Source organism: Dipodomys ordii, unplaced genomic scaffold (assembly GCF_000151885.1).
Source record: "Dipodomys ordii isolate 6190 unplaced genomic scaffold, Dord_2.0 Scaffold41, whole genome shotgun sequence".
In the NCBI taxonomy this organism is placed as follows: domain Eukaryota; kingdom Metazoa; phylum Chordata; class Mammalia; order Rodentia; family Heteromyidae; genus Dipodomys; species Dipodomys ordii.
Window position 1 is genome coordinate 12,994,342 of NW_012267257.1, and position 21,421 is coordinate 13,015,762.

A 21,421-nucleotide genomic window follows, 5' to 3' on the forward strand; every position below is an offset into this window, starting at 1 on the left:
TCCTCAAGTACACATGGTAAAAGCATTCCATAAGTTTTAACACTTATTTTTGGTGGTGTTCATAAATACTGATGTTTATTGTTTTACTCCTTAAGATCTGACCACTGAATTAAGAAAGCCTTGAATCCAGGGCTGGGAAGGTGGCTCAGTGGTAGAGCGCTTGCCTTGCATGCCTGAGGCCCTGGGTTCGATTCCTCAGCACCACATAAGCAGAAAAAAGCCACAAGTGGCACTGTGACTCAAGTGGTAGAGTGCCAGCCTTGAGCTGAAGAGCTGAGGGACAGTGCCCAGGCCCAGAGTTCAGGCCCCACAACCGGACCCCCCCCCCAAAAAAAGAAAGCCTTGGATCCAAAACCTAGACTAGCTTTCTAGGCAAAGATTGTCCTGTCATCAGAGTGGTATCCCTAATTTGCCTCCATGACATGATGCTTATAATCTTGGGCTGTCAAACTGTTCACAATGCCTTTTCCATAGCATCTGTTTTCACATATATGGTTGGGCTGCATTGAAATTTTTCTGCATGTCTTTTTAATTTTCTTTTATTGTAAAGATTCTGTACAGAGGGGTTATAGTTACATGAGTAAGATAATGAGTACATTTGTCAAACATTGTTACCCCCTCCTTTGTTTTTTCCCTACAACCCTTCCCTCTCCAACCCTTCCCCCGACTAGTTGTAAAGTTCATTTCCAAAATAGTGTCTTGTATCATTGTTGCAATGGGTCATCCTGTATCCTTGTTTTGACATTTTGTTATTCCCTTTCATCTCCCCTAATTAGATAAATGTATATACAAGATGTAGGGCACCAAAATCAAATACTGTGACAACAGGGGATATAACATAGGGGGAAGAACATACAAAAGAAACCAAAAAAATTACATAGTACATTAACAACAACAAAGAAAAAAACCTCTTGTGTCCATATCTTGGGGTTCATTTCACTTAGCCTCATCTTATGTGATTATATGTACATAGCTTTTGAGCTTTTCTGCTCATCTGATAAGATTATCCTAGACATATAAATTATATGTTATTATAAATTATTACAAATAAAGGAAACCATGGGACCTATTTGGGAGGGAGTTGGCTTACTTCACTTAATATGATTTTTTTTCAAGTCTTTCCATTTCCTAACAAATGGGGCAATGTCATTATTTCTGATGGAAGAATAGACTTCCAGTGTGTGTGTGTGTGTGTGTGTGTGTGTTTGTGTGTGTGTGTGTGTGTGTGTGTGTATCACATTTTCTTGATCCCTTCATCTACTGAGGGGCATCTGGATTGGCTCCATATCTTAGCTATGGTGAATAATGCTGTGATAAACATAGTTGTGCTGGTAGCTTTAGTATGTGTGATCATTGTGATCATTTGGGTAAATGCCCAGAAGAGGGATTGCTGGGTCATAGGGGAGCTCTGACTTCTCTGAAAAGAAAATAAGAATGGCCAATAGACACATGAAGAAATGCTCAACTTCTCTGTCCATAAAAGAAATGCAAATCAAAACAACATTGAGATTCTACCTCACCCCAGTTAAAATGGCTATAATCAAGAAATCTAATAGCAGCAGCAGACGCTGGAGGGGATGTGGCCAAAAGGGAATGCTACTGCACTATTGGTGGGAGTGTAAACTTGTTCAACCACTCTGGAAAGCCAGTATGGAGCTTCTGCAAAAGGCTTTTCTACATTTTTTGGGGGGGGTCCGGTCGTGAGGCCTGAACTCTGGGCCTGGGCATTGTCCCTCAGCTCTTCAGCTCAAGGCTAGAGCTCTACCACTTGAGCCACAGCACCACTTCCGGCTTTTTGCATTTTGCTTATGTGGTGCTGAGAATCGATCCCAGGGCCTCTGGCTTGCAAGGCAAGCACTCTACCACTGAGCCACCTTCCCAGCCCTTTTCTACATTTTTATAAGAAATACAGCCATGTATTCTACTTGTGGCTATGGAACATAATAGAGCCACAATAGGACAATCCTATTTAGAAGAGAGAAAAAGTGAACTTAATAGCAGTTTGAAATACATGATATATAAATGCACCCTAAACTGTTTTCATAAGATAGAGTCAACATTCTTTCTTATGTTTTGTTTTGGTCTCTCCTGAGCATTTGCCAAGTAAACTCCAAGTTGAAATACCCTTTTGTTAGTTTAACCTTAGGTTTGTAAATACAACCTGCTAGATTGGCTTAAAGGAAAAATGACAGCATTATAATAGAATGTTATGATTTTTCATCAAAAAGGCCCTCTGTGTTTACTGGAGAGAAGTCCAGGCACCTTGACTTTTTTGTCCTTGGAGTAGATTTACACATGGCTTCCTCCACAGACAGAGGAGAGAAGGGAATCTAGGAGGAGAAGTTCTGTCTACTGACAGGTCCCATAGCAGATTGCTTTGGATTGATGATGAGGGTCTAGAAGGAAGTCAGGATAACATGGAACCAATCCTACCACTTTACAAAGTCCAGAGTAATATGGAGTTAGGCTTATCCCCTTTTTTTCTGAGAAGCTCCAGCTTCCCTGGCCCTTGTCACTGGGCCTCTGGCCTCCAGCTAATGCACTAACCTGCTTTAAATAACGGATGGCCTGCCCATGGTTCTTTCTCAGCTGTTCCATCTGAGCGATTTCCACATAGAGACTGATCAGATCTGACGTGTTATCCCCCTCCGCAGCAATAACATCATCAATTGCCCTTTCAAAGTATGATAGAGCAAGGTTTAATCTGTGGATGGCCAAGGAGGCTCTACAAAAAAAAAAGTGGAAAGTCACAGAGAGGTCACTTACTTTGCAGACACATAAGGATTTAACTCTTAAGAACTAAAGAATTTGGGCTCAATAGGCCAAACTTCTGGGTGGTTGACTCAAATTCCAGTCTTGCTGTAAGTACATGCTTACCCACCAGATTCTACTGCCAACCATCCATTTAAACTATTTCAATGTTTCACTATCATCTAAACTTTAATTTTTAAAAAGGCAAATGGAAAAACAGTACCCAGCAATTCACAAGATGGGATGATTTACTCATAAACACAGGCTTTCTAAAATCGAAATGAAATTTTATTACCTCTGGTTTTCTCCATCAAACCAATGGCATTTTTGCATTATTCAATTCAGTTTAGTTTATATCTCCTCAGTTAAAGATGAGAGAAGACAGAGGAAACATTGAAATTGGTTAAATGAATTATAGTATATCATATATTAAAATGCTTCACAGAGTTGTGTTTTCTTTTGAGATTAACAATAATATGGAAAGAGACTTCAGATGGACTAGTTGAAAAAAGTGAGGCACAAAGACATACTCAAAATATTCTGAGATTCGGTGGTAGAGTGCTTGCCTTGCATGTATGGGGCCCTGGGTTCAATTTCTCAGCACCACAGAAGCAAAAAAAAAAAAAAAAGCTAGAAGTGGTGCTGTGGCTCAAATGGTAGAGTGCTAGCCTTGAGCTGAAGAGCTGAGGGACAGCGCCCAGGCCCAGAGTTCAGGCCCCACAACCAACAACAAAAAAAAATCTGAGATTACAGAGATGATCAGATAGATGAGTCATTGGATGGATACATAGAATACAGAGAGAGAGAGAGAATGAGAGAGAATAGAGCCAAATGTTTATAACGATTAATGTTGGGTAGTAGTATTACAATGGCTTTTTTTTTTTTTTTGGGTCCAGTGGTGGGGCCTGAACTCTGGGCCTGGGCGCTGTCCCTCAGCTTTTCAGCTCAAGGCTAGCACTCTACCACTTGAGCCACAGCGCCACTTCCGGCTTTTTTCTTTTTGCTTATGTGGTTCTGAGGAATTGAACCCAGGGCCTCATGCATGCAAGGCAAGAGCTCTACCACTGAGCCACCTTCCCAGCTCCATACAATGGCTTTTTTTTCTTATATGTATACCTGTATCTTCAAAGTTTCCACAACTAAATGAAGAATATAATCTCTTTTCTATTTTCATGTTTGTGCCAGTAGAGCAAGCTGAGCTAGATATATATATACACACACACATATATATATATATATACACACATACATATATATACACATACATCTATACATATATACACATATATGTATGTGTATATGTATATGGTTGTGGGACTTGAACTCAGGCCTGGGTGCTGTCCCTGAGCTCTTCAGCTCAAGGCTGGTGCTCTATCACTTGAGCCACAGGGCCACTTCTGATTTTCTGGTGGTTAATTGGAGATAAGAGTCTCAGCGATTTTCCTGCTTGGGCTGGCTTTGAACCACAATCCTCAGATCTCAATCTCCTGAGTAACTAGGATTACAGATGTGAGCCACTGGCATCTGGCTTCTGAGCTTGTAATATTAAGAGCAGATGAACGTGGAGTGGCTAGAGTTAAAAAATGTCCAAGGGAAGAGAAAGGGAGAGGCTGTGAAGACTCAAGACTGTGAGCGTTGAATGCCATGGTCACTGGGGGAGGTCCAGAGAGTCATTAAGGGTTATGAAACAAAGCCTCCAGTATCTGAAATTTAGGAGCCAGGTCTATAGCTGCTGGGTGAAGTACTAGTAACATTCAAATCCCAAAGCAGTATGCTTCTAACTTGAGCACCTAGATAGAAGTCTCTGGCTTTGAAAGCTTAGTTCAACAGCCTCTGGGTTTGAAAGCCCAATCTTGAAGCTTCTGGTATTCAAGAACTCGGAGATTTCCAACATGAAGGAAGTTACTTGCTTATTTGTGATTTCCTCTCACCTCTCCATAATCACCTTGTGACTCCAAGAAGGGCAGATCCATTTTGTGAGAAAACCAAATGCCTGTCCCGCCCCAGACAAATAATAACTTCTTATCATGACTAGACACCATCCAATATCCAAGGAATACCTTTGACTAGGACCACCTAATGATACATACTTCTGGCTGCTGCCTCCAACTCTTCTCTTACTTAAACTTAAAAACGTATGCCAGTATCCTGAAGGCAATTTCAAGAGAATTTCAGGGTCACTCAGCCTTCTTGTCTCCTTTACACTGCCACATTCAATTAAGTCTCTTTCCTCTGTCATTCACCACTGTTCATTTTTAACTTGATGTGCAGTTGAATGAATTGATTTAATTGAATGAGATACATTAGGACAGTAATCATAATAGTGTCTAGTATGTAGTTGTATCTAGTAAGCATTCCAACATTTCGAACAGTACATGCAAAAAATGGATATTGTGGAAAAAATGAATGGATAAACATTTTAATTCATTCTAAAAAAGGAAACAATGCTTTCTTTTACATAAGGCAGAAAAACTTCTAACTACAGCTCTGTGTGACAGCAGGAGGCAGTTATTAGATTGTACTATACGGTCCTATGGACCTAAGTCAATAATTTTATTTAGTTGTGGACATTCCAACATCTCCCCCCTATTTCCCATTTGACTTCTAGATTCACAGTTTGTTTAGAGGAGGCAGATGTGACACATGTGCTTCATTTACTTACCATTCAATCATCTTATGGTTTTACAAACAGATTTGCTTTCTAGGATATAAAGATATTTTAAAAATCTAAGGAACAGTAAACTCTTCATTTTTTTTCTGATAATCTGATGGGCCCACTCTTATTTCTAATTATTCCAATTCTCAGAGGATCCTTAATTCAACTGAAAAACAGTTAAGACTTGTTCTAGCTTGCACGAATTCCATGAACTTTATTTCCACTCAGAACAAAACTTTCCTTAAATCATACACATGCTGTGCAATTTCCATAGCCTCCAATTGCCTATCTTCACTAACTGTTCTTTCCTTATCTGCTAAGTTGTTGTACTTCATGACTGAATTAAAAGGCAATCCAGAAAACAAAACCAGCCAATCCTAGGATAAATATAAGAGAAACTTAACAGTGTGCTGAGAATTAAGGAATTCGTATCATAGATCCAACTTAAAGCAGCTTTAGTCCCTAGTAGCATATACTCCTCCATCTTGACTTAACAACCCCCATCTTAGTTCCTCAGCCCTTTCTCCCAAATCAGGTGACCAGCTTAGACTTGAATGCAATTGTTAACTCATGGAGTCCAATCACCTTCAGCTGCAGTAGCGGAACGCCTGCAGCCTAGACCTAACCACAATTGTTACAAATAGTAAATTCCACCTTTTCATTCCTGTCCCCTGGCCCTATAAAGATCTCCCCTTTTCAAGACAAGCATTTTGTGGTGTTGAGCCTGGCCGGAAAGGCACAGCATTGTTAGTTTGCTGGCAATAAACTTTGTTGTCTATTTGGTGTCCCTGTGGTCCTCTGGCTGGAACTTCCAGCCCCCTTGTCCTCTTCTCTCTAGTAAGAGAGTTTTTTTTTTTTCTGACTATTGCAATGGTGGTTGTGAACATTTAGTGGAACAGTGCAAAAGTAGGGACACATTTGGTAAATATGAGCCTGTTTTATTATCATGTAAGCCCCTGGCTTTTTTTATTCTGAATAGTTTTCTGCCCTTATATAGAGGAACAAGACAACATGGAACTCCAGGCCTCCTCCATAAAAGTTTCACTTTATGCCCAGATCTTACCTGCCCAAACCAATCGCTAGGTCTTTCTCTGTGATTGGCATTCCATAAATGTATCCCTTATTTAATTCTGTCAGTTCCTTCATGGTTGTCTCTGACTTCTGCAGGTAGAAATAAGCTTCTTTTCCAGTGAAATAGTCAAGGCAAATGGCTACCACTCCACCAACACAGACATTGATAAGCAAACAAAAGGGCCTCAGGGGAAAGGAAGCAAGGCTGGAAAACAGGCATTTAACTAGGTGATCTAATCCCCACGTGTGTATGTCATCAAGAGGGAAGCATTCTCTGGAAAAAGAACAAGGCTCTGGGTTTCTAGTGCTGTAGGCCTGCAGTAGATGAAAGTTTGCGAGACAGAACGGAAAATTTAAATTACATTACATTTCCTGTAGAGACATTTACTACTTCATGACAACAATTATTCACTTTTTCTCCAAGTGGTTTCACTGGAATAGGAAAAAAAAAGGACTTTCTGGGTAATTCAGAAAATCCAAGAAAAGCAAGTTTTTGGCCAGAGGCAAACAGGAAACAAAAACCCAGGTAATTCCCACCATCTTTCTATTCTTCTCATTTTCAATACCCACCCCCCCCTCCCCATTCCCCCACCCCCACCCCCCGGAGACAGACAAGTGTATCAGAGGAAGGCCATGAATCAGGCTTTGTGAATTGCACAATAAAACCAAAATTGTAGTGGGGGAGGCGTAATATAGAGCAGACTCACATGTGATGTGCTCATGATAATTAACATTTCGCCACCGTTAAAAGCTATCAATTACAAGCTTCTTGAGGCAAGGCATGGCTTCAGTTTAGGTTTTATGTGCCCTATGAAGTCTATGTGGTAATGGTTTGGTCCCAGTTGTTATTTGGAGGTGGTGACAACTTTTGGAAGTGGGGCCTAGTAAGAGGCTAAAAGGAGAAGGCCTTTGAAGGAAATAATGAGATATCTGCCCATCCTCCTCTTTTCTCATTTGCTCCTTGGCCAAGAGCAAATAGTTCCATTCTGGCACATGTTCTTGCCATGACGTACTGCCTTGCTATAGGCACCAAAGCAAAGGAGTTAATAGATCATGCGCCTGAACCCCCAAACTGGGCATCACATTATACTTTGTAAGTTGAATGCCTCAAGTGTTTGCTATAGTGTCAGAAAGCTAAGAAACATAGGCAAATACCACTGTCTCCCAAAGATATGGAGAACTACTTTTGTCTATTTTTTTTTGGCTTCCCATTTCACAGGAAGTGCTCTCCATAATATTTCCAGAAAACAAAAACTCCACTAAAACTAAACTCTATTAAATCAGTGGGTTTGGGCTGCACATTATAACCACATGGGAGGCTTTCAAATATCTCAATGAATGGATGTACCCCCAGATCGACTGACTCTAGATCTACATCTCTAAGGTGGGACCCACACAGTAGCAATTCTGAAAGCTCCCCAAAGAATTATAAGGTGCAGCTTAGTTTGTCAAACTGCTTTAAATTACGAACCCATTCTCCCCATTCCTACACTACCACCACCATCATCCACATCTCTATTATGAATACTGATGTTTAATGCTCAATGAAAAGCAGATCAGACTCAGGAAATTAGCACCTAGCAAGAAGATGTGTTGCAAGTGAGATCCTTTCTAGGACTCCACTCCACATTTACATGAGGAAAATAAATGCTGCTGCAGATGGAGAGAAAGCACCTAGTAGAGGGTCTGCACGGCTACCAAGATTCTGTGTCTTCTTCTCCTTCCCTCCCATGTATGACATGATCCATCTGTCATATGTGGACCAGGACCCCAATCACCAGACCCATCTGGGAAGGAAAGGATATCGTTTCTGTAGGAGCCAGGCCATGCCCAGAGTGTAGTAGAGCAGAACCAGAGCTCCCAGGATTTCTTTCTCCTCTTCCTCCGAGGCCATGTTTCCCTTCAGGGCCAATAGTTTGTTCTTAGCTGACTCAGCATGTTTCTTGGCCTGAGCTGGGAAACCTGGTGAAGAGAGAGTGGGAGGCAAGAAGGCAGACATTGAGGAGGTGTGTTCCAAAGCCATTCCTGGAAGAGGAGAAGGCAAGCAGTATGGTTATCATAATGGTTGTCAGTTTAAGTTCCTAGATCTGGCTGTGAAGCAGAATTTATCTGGATGCTTATTTAGAAACATAGATTCTTAGGCCTAATCCTAGAGTTACAATTCCTAGAGAAATGGGTCCAGGAACTTCTATCTTCTTTTTTCTCTTTTCTTTTTTTGTGCCAGTCCTAGGCCTTGAACTCAGGGCCTGAGCATTTGTCCTTGAGCTTTTATGTTCAAGGCTAGTGCTCTGCCACTTCAACCACAGCCCCACTTCCAGGTTTTGGTTGTTAATTGGAGATAAGAGTCCCATGGGCTTTTCTGAAAGGACTGGCTTTGAACAGCAATCCTCAGAACTCAGCTTCCTGAGTAGGTAGGACTACAGGTATGAGCCATTGGGACCTGGTGAAGAACTCCTATCTTAAACCTCAGTGATCCTTAGGAAGCTCTCCCAGCAGGGAGAATTCCACTTTTCAATTCTACTGTTGCCATGGCAAAGTTTCCCCATCCTTCAAATGGCAAATGACAACAAATAATTATAGAAGCTCTCCCTTACCAAGCACATGGAGATAGTCCAGAAACAAACTATGTTATGCCATATAATGTTATCCTTTGAGCTTTCTGAAAAAGGCACTCTATAAATACAAGGGCTTATGAGTACAATTACTTCCATCTGGGAATTTTTTTCATCCGAGATGAAGCTAGTGATACTAATTGCACACACACACACACACACACACACACACACACACACACGAATCTAATTTCTAAAAGCAGTGTGTTCCTTCACTAAGAAGACAAAGAGAATGTCAAACAAAACCCCAGCTAAAGAAAGCTGGTAGAGGGTTCCCCCCTGGTCTTCCAGGTAAAAGCTGGTGCTCCTGAGCACTTAATTCAAGCTAACAGAGGCAGACTTAAAACCACCCAATTTATAGAACTACAGTCTCATGTTCTGCCCCAGCTGAACCAATAGGACACACTAACCTGGTTTTATTCTACTATACTAAAAGCAATGACTGTTTTTCACTTTCTGCCCTCTCTTTGGGGACTGGGGAAACAGACAGCTAGGGACTGATACCCCACAGGGCTTCTCTGCTCACTTCACACCCCTGGCCCAGGTCCTACCCAGATTGCCTTGATTTTAGCCCTTGAAGCTTGGCTTCACAGCATAGGTGCAAGTCTAGGATAACAGAGATCATTCAAAATGAGTTGGCTTTGATGCCCTGCAGCCTCCTGTGTTCTGTGTGCAGGATCTCTTAATGAGTTACAGCCATGAATGGGAACAAAGCCTTCTTTGCAAAAGCTCTAAAGTAATTCTGAAGCCAATTAGTTTCTAAGATACCTTTTCCATACAGATCAACTGAGATGGAAATGAACTTGGATAGTGAGAGTGAGGGCAAGGATCTATTACATAATAGGTAACTGGCCCTTAAATTGCTTTGTGTCAATTCCTAAAAGTCACTAGCAGTAGTTACTACAAACACAGAGGTCTGAGAAACAGAATAAGCAGAAGTGTGTGTGTGTGTGTGTGTGTGCGCGTGTGTGTGTGTGTGTATGCATGTGTGCATATGTGAGCCTACAAGGGTGTATACGTGTTTGTACATGAGGTCTGGGAGATTATAGGAGTGTTAGGAAAGGTAAGAAGACCAGTTGGCCTAAAGAGGCAGTTTGAGTGCAAAGACATAAAAAGTGTGTGCTGGAAATATAAGATGAAGCGTTAGACATAAAAAGTGTGTGCTGGAAATATAAGATGAAGCGTTAGCTTCCAGTCCGCTAGTCTATCTAGACTTACGTTCATGTCTCTCCTCTGCTTCAGAGTGGTCTTATGACCTCCATCAATGTTCCACTTTCACAAAAATCTTTAAATTCTCTTGCCTAAAATCTTACCGCATTTTTCCTGTAAAATTATCTTCACTTGAATTGTCTAACTGCTCTAGCTACCCTCTTATTTCCACTATTTCTTTCTACATAAAATATTTAGAATATTCAGCCTAGTCCAGGCATGATGGAACAGGCCTATATCCACGAGTCTGAGGCAGGAGAATCCCACCTAGTCCCTACCAACCAACCAACTGAAAAATAGGTACCATAGTCTCAAGTCCCTATTCCTTTCATTCATCCCCGTGGTCTGGCTTATGTATAAACTACTATGGAGCAACTGTTCTCCTGAGGACACTAGGCCTTAATGTTTACATATAGCCATAATTCCTCAGACCCCAACCTGGCTTCAGCATCAGACATCCTTAGGTACAGAACCAACCTGATTCTCTTTACAACTCTTCTCTAACTGGTTCAATGCTAACTCTTTTTCCCCGATCCTTCCATCAACGGATTCATTTTCAAAGTCTTCGAGTTTCCTTTCTCTCATTGCATCTCAGAAGTTCCCCCAACTTCTGTAACATCCATGTTGACCTCCAAATCCCTTTCTATCAATTGCACAATACTGACTTTCCCACACCTGCTAGCAAAGTTAGGCATGTGTGCAGCTCACTCACCACACTAAGTTTTTGGAGGACTTCACATCATATTCCCAGTATTTCACTTAGACAAGTTTCTCACTAAGTACTCTTAGAAAGATTGTTTATTGAAAGACATCAACCTCTGACCTTGACCTCTGTATCCTGATTCTGGAAAAGACCTAGGAGAATGAGGAAAACAGGTCTGGTGGCTATAAAGCATGCATGCGTGTAATGAGGCATGAACACATGAATTCCTATGGTCTGTCCACATGGAAGGCTGGCTAATGTAGTTTCCTCATTTTAAAGCAGTCACAGGACTGATGACAAGAAAATGAAAATGTACAAGACTAACAACAAGAAAATGAAGTAGACTTTACAAGTGCTTTATTCCTCTCAAAAGTTTGTAATTTTTTAGAAATGTAACTTTATTGCTATTAATAAGGTGTATCATCATTTCTTTTTTTGGATAATGTTTCTACTTCACTTATTTTTTAGAATTTATTCTCTATTCTTTATCTCTTTTTTTTGCTTTTTTGCTTTTGTTATGTTTTTTATTGTAAAAATACAGAGGGGTTACAATTACATGAGTAAGACAATGAGTACATTTCTTATCTAGCATTGTTACCTCTTCCTTTGTTTTTCCCCTACCATCCTTTCCCTCTCCACCTCCCCTTCCTTCACTTTTTTAAGCCTGAATTGTTTTATTCCATGGATCAGATACTATCAGATATTTATTAAAAACTTGATAATAATACTTCATCTAACCAGGAGGCTGTTTCTCTTGACTAGGAAAAAAGACAAAAACAAAAACAAAAACTCTTCTCTCTCTCTTGCTGTCAAGACAAAATCTCACTATAGAAATCAAGTTGAGGGCTGGGAAGGTGGCTCAGTGGTAGAGCGCCTGCCTTGCATGCTCAAGGCCCTGGGTTCGATTCCTCAGCACCACATAAGCCAAAAGAAAAAGCGGAAGTGGCACTGTGGCTCAAGTGGTAGAGCGCTAGCCTTGAGCTGAAGAGCTGAGGGACAGCGCCCAGGCCAGAGTTCAGGCCCTATGACCGGACCCAAAAAAAAAAAAATCAAGTTGACCTGAACCTCACTATGTATTTCAGGGTAACTCAAACTCCTGAGCGTCCTGTCTCAGTCTCCTGAGTGCTAAGATTACAGGTATGCATCACTGTCAGACTTTTTTCTAACTTCTTATCTCAAGTGTAATTAATTATTCCTATAAGAAAAACTGTGATTTAAGAAGAAAAGGTTAAGAACACCATCATTTATTTTGACTCAGCTTAGAATCTAATTGGAAGGCACGTGAAGAAGGCCCATGACTGACCATAGAAATGGTAGATTTCAGAAGATATAGGCCAAGTTCCTTGTACAGACCTACCATAGTCCTCTTCTATCCCTTCCAGAAAAAGCTATCTCTAGCTTTGTGCCAGGTTTAGACAGATCTCCTGCTTAAATGTCTTCTTCTACTGTTCAGTTGCCATCGATTTGAGTCTGAATTCCAGCAAAAATTTTAGTCCCAGGGCCCAGGATAAACCAAGTATTAGCAATTTGCTAATTGCCAACATCATGGATGTCTGTCTCTCTAATCTTTACCTTACTACCTGCAATTGTAGAACACATGCTGCACTTCATTTTGAAACCCTCTCTCCAAACAATTCCCTGTTAACTTTTCGGTTAACTTTCTCTGGGTCCTCTTTTACTACCCATTCCTAATGCTATTGTTTCCAGGTCTTATGTCCTTTGTCCTATTGCCTTTTCTTTTGGCACTTAAAAAATCAAAATCTTTCTACACACTTATTTTGGTCATACGCATCCATACTCTTCAACTTGTTCCTATGTGCTAATCCCTTCCACATTGTTCTTTTCTTACTTTCAGGTCTGTTTTTCAGTTCCTAACAACATCAAAAAAAACATAGAATTGACCTACCTGCATGAACTTCTCCATTACTCAAATTTTTCTCCCCTTTTTCCTTTCCTCTCTTTTCTTTCCCTTCCTCCCCCTTCCTTTCCCTTTCCTGTTGGCTACCTTTTTTTCTTTCTTCTTTTCTTAACTTTCTCCTTCCTTTCCTTTCCTCCCACCCTCCTCAGCTTCCCTCTCCATAACCCTTAACTCCCTCCCTCCCTCTCTCCCTCCCTCTCTCTTCCTCCCTCTTTCCCTCCCTCCCTTCCTTCCCTTCAGGGTCTTGTGCATGGTAAGCAGTGTGCTACATCAGTGAGCTACACCATCTATCCCCTGCCTACTTAGCTCAATGTCCAGGTCATACTCACTTCCATTTCAACTCATTTTGTTTCCAGTCCTGAGCACTATCCCTGAACCTCTTTATGCTCAAGGCTAGCCTCTAATACTTGAGCCACAGAGCCACTTCTGGCTTTTTCTGAGTAGTTAACTGGAGGCAAGAGTCTCATGGACTTTCCTGCCCTAGCTGGCTTCAAACCATGATCCTCAGAGCTCAGTCTCCTGAGCAGCTAAGATTACAGGAATAAGCCACAGGCACCCAAGCCCATTTCAACTCTTGTCAGTACCTCTCACTCTACATTGAATTAGTCTCTATATGTTACCAAGTCTACATTTGAAGTTTACGTGCCAACTGTCACGGTCAGTGCCTTCACTGACTGTCATCTTGGAAGGATTAAAGGCCTAATTGTTCTTTACCTCTATCAGTAAAAGCCAGAGTGTCTCATTTTACACACAAACTACCACTTCTTTTCAAATACCTTTGAAATCTTCCCAAATTCTTTGATATCTGGATCCCAATTACCTTTTCAATATGATTTCCAGGGATAACCTGTCTGTTCTAAAGTGTCTGCTGTTCTACTCATACCTAAGCAGAGGGCAGTCTAGAATACCCTAAAAAACTCCTACTAACTCGTTTCAGAAATGTGTTCTTGACTCAATCTGTTGATAAATACATACTAAACTTCTACAATAAAGTTTCTGCTCTTACAAAGCTTTCCCTTGGGTTCCAGGATTCCAATTTGAACAAAGGAATTCCATCTTATAGTAGAATACCTTCCAGAAAAATCTCCTCTGTTGGGGGTAAGCCTCTACCTGCCTTTTCCCTATCCATGATCCATGATGTTGTCTTGTTCCCCATCCCCCCCCCCACTGTGGCTCAGTGTCTCCTTCCTAAACTAAGGATTAAAATACTAACTCCCTCCAAGTGCTATTAAATAAATAAAACTACCTTGCCATATGAAAAATACCCAGTAGTAATCCTCATCACCTTTAGTGTCTTTCTTACTAAGATTACTATGTGTCTTTTTTTAATTTTTATTTTTTGTGAACACACTGTACAGAGAGGTTACAATTACATGGGCAGGTTAATGCATACATTTCTTATCAAGCATTGCAGCCTCCTCCTTTGTTTACCCTTCACATCCCTTCCCAGCCTCCCCCCGCCACCCAATCCTCCCCGCCCCCCCCCCCCACCAACATTGTAAAGCTCGTTTTCGACATGACAACTTGTACTTCTCATTGTTGCAACAGGTCCACCTGTATCCTTAAACGACTTGTTTTTCCCTATCTCCTCTACAAGTTATACTGACATCAAATATAGTGAAAGCAGGGTAAGATTACTATGTGTCTTAACCATGGGCTCTCCTTTCTTTTGGTGAGGGACAGGTGGTTGCCCTCCCAGTCATCCTCAACCCCACCAGCTCCATTCACCTTCACAGACTGCCCTGCCTAGACTCCGCTGGGGGAACCAAATACCTCTCAGTGTCAAATACCTCTCAGTGTCAAGTATCCATACGCCAGGTTGACCAAAGCCTGTGCACACTTCCAGTGTTCTTGCCCAAAAACAATCCGAGAAAGGATAACACATCGAATCAGTTCCTTGTTTGCTTGGGTATTCTGTAGAAAGCAAAAATTTTTTAAATGTTTATGCTGTTAAAAAGGTAAAAAGTATCTCTCCTCAATAGAAGTTAAAAATGAATGTCATCTTTTTTTCTTCTCATTCCTCCCCATGACACATCTGGTCCATCCATTTATTTGGCTCCATCTCATTCCTATTTCCTATAGCCAAGTTCTGTCTAAGTACCTAGTCTCAACTGTCCACATCTATAATCTGGCTGGACATGAGAGCCACTTACTGCTGCTATTCTAATTCACCATACTAGATTTCATGTACTAGCCACAATAATTTCTTTTAATTTTCTATCACGAAAAAATGTCACTGACAATATGGATATGAACCACTATGGTTAAATCCTATTTTGGAGCTGTATTCCTCCTCCAGACACCCTCCTCTTCTACTGTGTTGAAGCAAATCAAAGACTTTATTTTACTTCATGTATACATTATTGTTAAGTATTTCTAAAAGATATGGAATTATAAAAAACAAAATCATTGGCTCAGCACAATATTAACAGTGATTTTTTTTCTTTTTCATTGTTATTAGAAAGGTGCTATACAGAGGAGTTACAGTTACACATGTCAGGTAATGAGTACATTTCTTTTTAGCACCATGTCACCCTTTCCCTTGCTCTCTCCCAGTTTTTCCCTCCTGTTGTATAGTTCATTTTCAACAGTGTCTAGTGAGTACTATTGCTGCATTTTTCACCCTTTAACAATGTTTTCTTAATACAAACTATCTCATCATTTAAAGCTAATACGTTAAAACAGTTTTTTGATGTCCACAGACTAAGTCAGTCTCTTGAGTCTCTGTTCATCTGAGGTTCCTTTTCTCTCTCTCTTTTTTTTTCTCAGAAAACATTTGTTAAAGAATCTAGCTTGTTTGCTTTAGTATTTTGTGAGTGCATCATCATGGTATCACTCGACATGATCCACCACCACTCTGTTCTGCCTTAATTCTGATAGCTAGCTTTAGAATTTTGTCTGATTTTAGCTTTGACTTTGTTTGCTTGTTGTTGTTATATGTAGCCCAGGCTGGCCTGGAACTCATCATTTTGCTTCAGATTCCCAAATTCCAGAATTACAAGTACGCACCACCACACCTAACTTATCCTTGAGTTTAGTTTTGATTACAACTATTACAAAAGTAGCGGGAGGGGGCACCTTTCTTCCATTAGAAGATAATTAACCCATAAATTAAATAACATATAGTTCTCTTTCTATTATTTGGATAATTCATAAAGTATTATAAAATGCTGATATCCTAATTTTATCAATCCTTCTTCAAATATTAGCTTGAAAAGTCCCTAAAGAGAAATGTCCCCTAAAAGTATAGTCTGTAATAGAAAGGCAAGACCCAGAATGAGTCTTTTTTCTCTTAAAACTTTCAAAATGGCCTCATGCAATGATGACTAAATGCTTTACTATGCTTATAAATTTCCATATTTTAAGCATATTTTATGTGTCAGCATACTCTCTTGAAAGTATAAATTAAATCTCATGATGGCCTTGCACAAAAACTTCCAACTTTCTGTTTTTAATGAAGTCCAAAGTCTTTACCATGATCTCCTAGGCTCTGCTTAATATGATATAATATAGGATGATATATATATATATATATATATATATATATATCATATATCATATCCTCACCCTGCTTCATCTTCTACTTCCCTACTGTTCCTCTTATCCTCTCTACTACAGCCACACTGATCAGCTATTCCTTCCTAAACAGGTCAAACTAATTTCTCTTCTTGTTGTTGTTGTTGTTTTGGTCAAAGCTTGAACTCAGGGACTGGGTGCTGTCCCTAAGCTTTTTTGCTCAAGACCACTGCTCTGTGTCACTTTTAGTCACAGTGCCACTTCCACTTTTCTAGGGGTTAATTGGAGATAATAGTCTCACAGACTTTCGTGCCAGGGTTGACTTTGACGTGCAATCCTCAAATCTCAGCCTCCTGATTAGTTAGGATTACAGGCATGAGATGCTGGCACCCAGTGGTCAAACTAATTTCTAATGCAGGGATTTTTTTTGTCTACTATTCCTCTCAAGTCACTTGACACACTCTTTCACTGATTGCATATTTCTGTTTCATTTTCATTTTTCACCACAGAGAGGCCCTTCTTGGCTACTTTTCTAAAATAGCTATCTGCTATTTCCTATTTTGCACTCATTCCTATCTGATATATTACTTGTCTTTTCTGCTGGTTTCTATTAACTGTCTTCCCAACTCCTTGAGAGAAATTTATTCCTCATCTCTATGGCTAGGGAATGGAGCAGGCACACACACAGTATTTGGTGAGGAAGTTCTATTAATAAGGAGGAGAATGATGGGCAGAGGTGACTAAGATATCACAGAATTTCTTCCAGGCACTTATTTTAGTGACTTTACAAACACCTGTGGTCTCCAGTAGTCAACAAAACAGGGTGACTGTTTCCTGATGAGATGAAAAGACATTATCATATTTATTCATTACATTGCTTTCAGGAAAACTGCCAAGAGTCCCCAAATCCTCTGAGATTTAGAGAAATCCCAAGAGTTTTAAGGTCAGTGTTTAAGTGATTCAAATCAAAGTGCTATGTAATTGTAAATCACTGAAAGTTATATACAGGTATGGTGTCACATTGAGTTGAAGGATGACATTCTCCTTGTCTCCCACCTAAGCTGATGAACTACATAGTACATGATAAGTTTTGATTCTAGAAATCTTTCTAGACTGGATGTAAACTAATAATAGGTCCAAACCAGCAGCAGCAGCCTGATTTTCCTTTGCAAGTTACTTGGGTAATTTACAAAGGTTAACTTACAAGTAGCCATCTAGAGAGATATCATATTCTATCATTGGCCTCTGAGGTACTTTTCAGTTTATCTTGAGCTAGCTCCTTCTTTAATATACCTGTACTTTAAAATCATTTTTTCCTTTGACCAAGAATGATCAGGAAGCCAGTGTATGAATTCCTCTGTGGATAAGTCATGCTCTGGAAGTGGGCTGGGGACTCTTATCAAAGCATTGCAGTCTTAGAATCCTGGACTTTGAATACTCTTGTTCACACACTTGCTTGAAGACTCCAGTTGCATGTGCTTGACTCAGTCTTAGAAATGAAGACCTACCCCCTAGCCTTGTTAGGCCTGACCCAGTCCTCAGCTTAGCTTGATTACTCTTTGTGTGTGTGTGTGTGTGTGTGTGGTTCTAGAGCTTAACCACAGGGCCTGGGAGCTGTCCTTTGCTTTTTCCGCTCAAAACTGGCATTCTACCACTTGAACCACACAGTTCTACTTCCACACTTGGATGGTTACGGCAGATGAGAGACTCACAGACCTTCCTGCCCAGGCTAGATTTAAACCTTGATTCTCAGATCTCAGCCTCCTGAGTAACTAGGATTACAGGTGTGAGCCGTGGGCATTTGTTTGGCTGCTCTGCTTCATGGCCTTGGGCCTTACTATTCGGTTTCTACCTTCTATACAAAAGGTAACATAGTGAAACCTTCCAGGAGAGACACAAAAAATATTTAACTAAGCCTAATTGAACGGCAATAGAACAAAGCAGGTGTTAATTGTTAGTGTAGAATATGGAACACAGACATTCCCAAGGAGGAACAGACCACAAGCCAGGGAGGGAGAAGAAGGGTAGACTGGCTTGGTAATTACCTTCTGCTTTGTTTTCTCGCTAACAATGAAATAAACATCTTCCTCCACTTGATATGCTTTATTTTTACAGTGAAGGTGGAGTATCTCTATCATATTTTTAATGGAAAATAAATACAAAGTACATTTTTTTCTTGTTTACCATTTTTTCCTTAACCAGCTGAGTGATTTTCTTCTGGGACTGAGCTAATTTCTGTCTGGGAAGAGACATACAGTCAATGCCATCTTCTTCCTCAGTTCTAGACTCTTCTTCACTCTCTCTTGACTCACAAGTGACGCATAACTCATCGGTTTGCTTGTGTGCTGGGATCTTGTTTTGTTGTGACCTGTGGGTATGAGAGAAACATGAAGTCAGGATCTTCAAAAACAAATAGCACTGAAGGAATAGAGCTCCTCAGTGAAGGATGAGGCCATGTTTTCTAAATTAAACTTGAAAAAATAAAGCTAAGTGGTATACTCATGTCACTCTCAGGCCTAGCGTCCAGGACAGCAATGTGGTGGCTCAAAGAAAATAAATTTGGTGAACCAGTCACTTTCATTAGTCACAGCTCTGCTGTTTACCAGACACATGGCCTTAAGCAAGCTGTTATTTCACCTACTTCATAAAATTAGGTCAATATAAAATTCAACATCTAGCTGATGAAGTTAAAGAAGATAAATGTAATACAACTCATCCAGTGTTGTAGTCTGCATTTGGTAGTATATTTCAATTCTGACTATGTTGGTTACCATATTGGAGATTGTATGCTGTCTCATAAAATACCTTGCGGTTAAGTGTTAGAGAACATTGACGTTAGTAAAATCTAGAGTCATAGCAGAGTATGTTAAAAAGTATCGCATAATTACAGTATTTTCTACTAATCAGAATTAGTCTATATGGTGGCAACATATGGAATAAATTACAAGTTAGCAAAGGAGACTCATCATTCAGCCTCGCTATTCTTTTTCTTACTCTCCTTTAAGAGATACTTCACTGGACAATATTATCACTTTGCTTGTCTTCATCTTTTTCCATTATTAGTAGTTTTTATACTATTATCTTCACATAATTGTGCAAAGGGATTTCAATTTAATCTGTCCATTGATACTAGATTAGTTTGTGTGTATGAGTGTGTGTGTGTGTGTGTGTGTTTGTGTGTGTGTGTTAGCACATCATTTGTGAAGACACCAATGTTTAAAGTCCCTGCTCTTGAAGATTTCTGCTTTTGGTAATGTTTGAGGTAATTTTGGTTATCACAACTTACTAGTGCTAGTCGCATCTAGTCAGTAGAGGCCAGGGATACTGCTGAACATCCTACAATGAGTAGTCAGTTACAATGAATAGCTCTTTAAAACAAAGAGATATCCAACCCAGTATGTCAGCTACACCAAAATTGAGTCCTGGTAAAGAGAAATGAAGCTAGATGATGTGCTTTTGGGGGTAAGAGTAGGAATAAGGTCAGGGGTTCAGGGCAGGTAGAGGAGGAGGTGGGTGGATGAAGTCATAATATTCAATGTGCGTATGTGAAAATGGAACTAGGTAAATTGAAGGGATGGTAGGTTTGGAAGAGATTGGGAAAATAATGAAAGGGATAATGTTGATCAACATGTACTCACAAACTGATATGCTGAAATGAAATTCTATTGAAAAATTACTTAAGGATAATAGTGAATAATAATAATAATAGTTATAATGGGCTCTGGAGTCAGAATGCCTTATTATCAGTATCACTAACAGTAATTTCTTTTTTATTTAAACTCCTCAGTAAAATGTGGTAATGACAGAACCTCCCTCACAGGATTTTCAGAGGACAAATACCTTGTGCCCAATCAACTTTATTATAATGTGAATTTTAAAATTAATTACGTTTCATAAAACCTCATTTTCTCATTGAGTAGGTTACATGTTGTCAATGATTTTTTTAAACCAGACTTGTTATAAAGAATCTATTTTCTGGAACATTAAATTTTTTACAGATAGGAAAGAATCTATTGGATTCCACTTTACGTAAGTTGTAGAGACAGATATTTTGGCATTGTTATTATTAAAACATGTAACAGAAATGAAACTTTCAGCATAATTATTATTTAAGCACATCACGGGAACTTTCTCTTCCAACATGCATCCAAAGGCTCTTTACCAGGCTTGCCAGGAGAGAAGGTTGTCATTGAGTTCGTTTGATGTCAAGCAAGATTCCATGGTACTTACAGGTGAAAGCAGAAGTTCCAATCGGTGTCATTGGTAACAGTTGGAATGTAGATGGGGTTGGCTGGCATCTTCCTACCAAGAATCACATGTGAGTTTAACTTTATTTTTTTTGGGGGGGGCTTGAACTGTTGAGTTTAACTTTAAAAACAATCTTAGAAGCTGGTTTTATTTAGACATCAAACGATACCAACATTAAATAGTAGCGTCTAAACATTTAGTAGCATTGAATAGAAACTACTAGTATTAAAATGGTCAAATGTAAGTCACAAAAATTATGTAAATTCATGTGTGGAGACTACTTGGAAGCAGAAATTAGAGGCCTTTGTTTTTCCTGCTTTCTGCTCCACATTCCTTCTACAGAATGCCTGGACTTAAAAACAAATTAAATGAAAATTTAAAAAACAACTCAAAAATCTTCTCCTTTACATCTTTTAGATGTATTAAATGAAATATATCTAGCATATTAATTCTCCTCCTCTTCCTAGGAGCCACTGCACTGGAGTAAAACTTATGCATGGTGGAAAATATGATTTACAATTATCCACGTCTCAAGGCTAATCCTGTCTCTTACATCCACGGGGAATGCATATTTACTGAGCATCAGCATGTATTAAGCTGTTCCTCATTCACCCATTTCACTCATTCCTTGGGGAGATCCAAGGCGCTTTCCTTGACCTATAATCCAGAATTAGAAGAGTCGATAAGTAATTTCTCTTTCTAAACCCTATTTTCAAAACTAGGGGTTCTGACCCCCT

General features: G+C 39.8%; 1 protein-coding gene across 1 annotated transcript in view; it reads right to left on the reverse strand.

The window, feature by feature from the left end:
- The window catches only part of Ttc23l (tetratricopeptide repeat domain 23-like), a 36,268-nt gene extending 15,534 nt beyond the window's left edge, over window positions 1–20,734 (reverse strand). Inside the window, exons 1-6 of the mRNA XM_013018528.1 lie at window positions 20,667–20,734; window positions 18,621–18,804; window positions 14,711–14,834; window positions 8,284–8,440; window positions 6,471–6,596; window positions 2,548–2,725 (exon numbers count right to left, since the gene is read on the reverse strand). Coding sequence (XP_012873982.1) covers window positions 2,548–2,725; window positions 6,471–6,596; window positions 8,284–8,440; window positions 14,711–14,834; window positions 18,621–18,804; window positions 20,667–20,734 — 837 coding nt within the window. The remainder of the gene's footprint in view (window positions 1–2,547; window positions 2,726–6,470; window positions 6,597–8,283; window positions 8,441–14,710; window positions 14,835–18,620; window positions 18,805–20,666) is intronic.
- Between the last annotated feature and the right edge of the window lie 687 nt (window positions 20,735–21,421).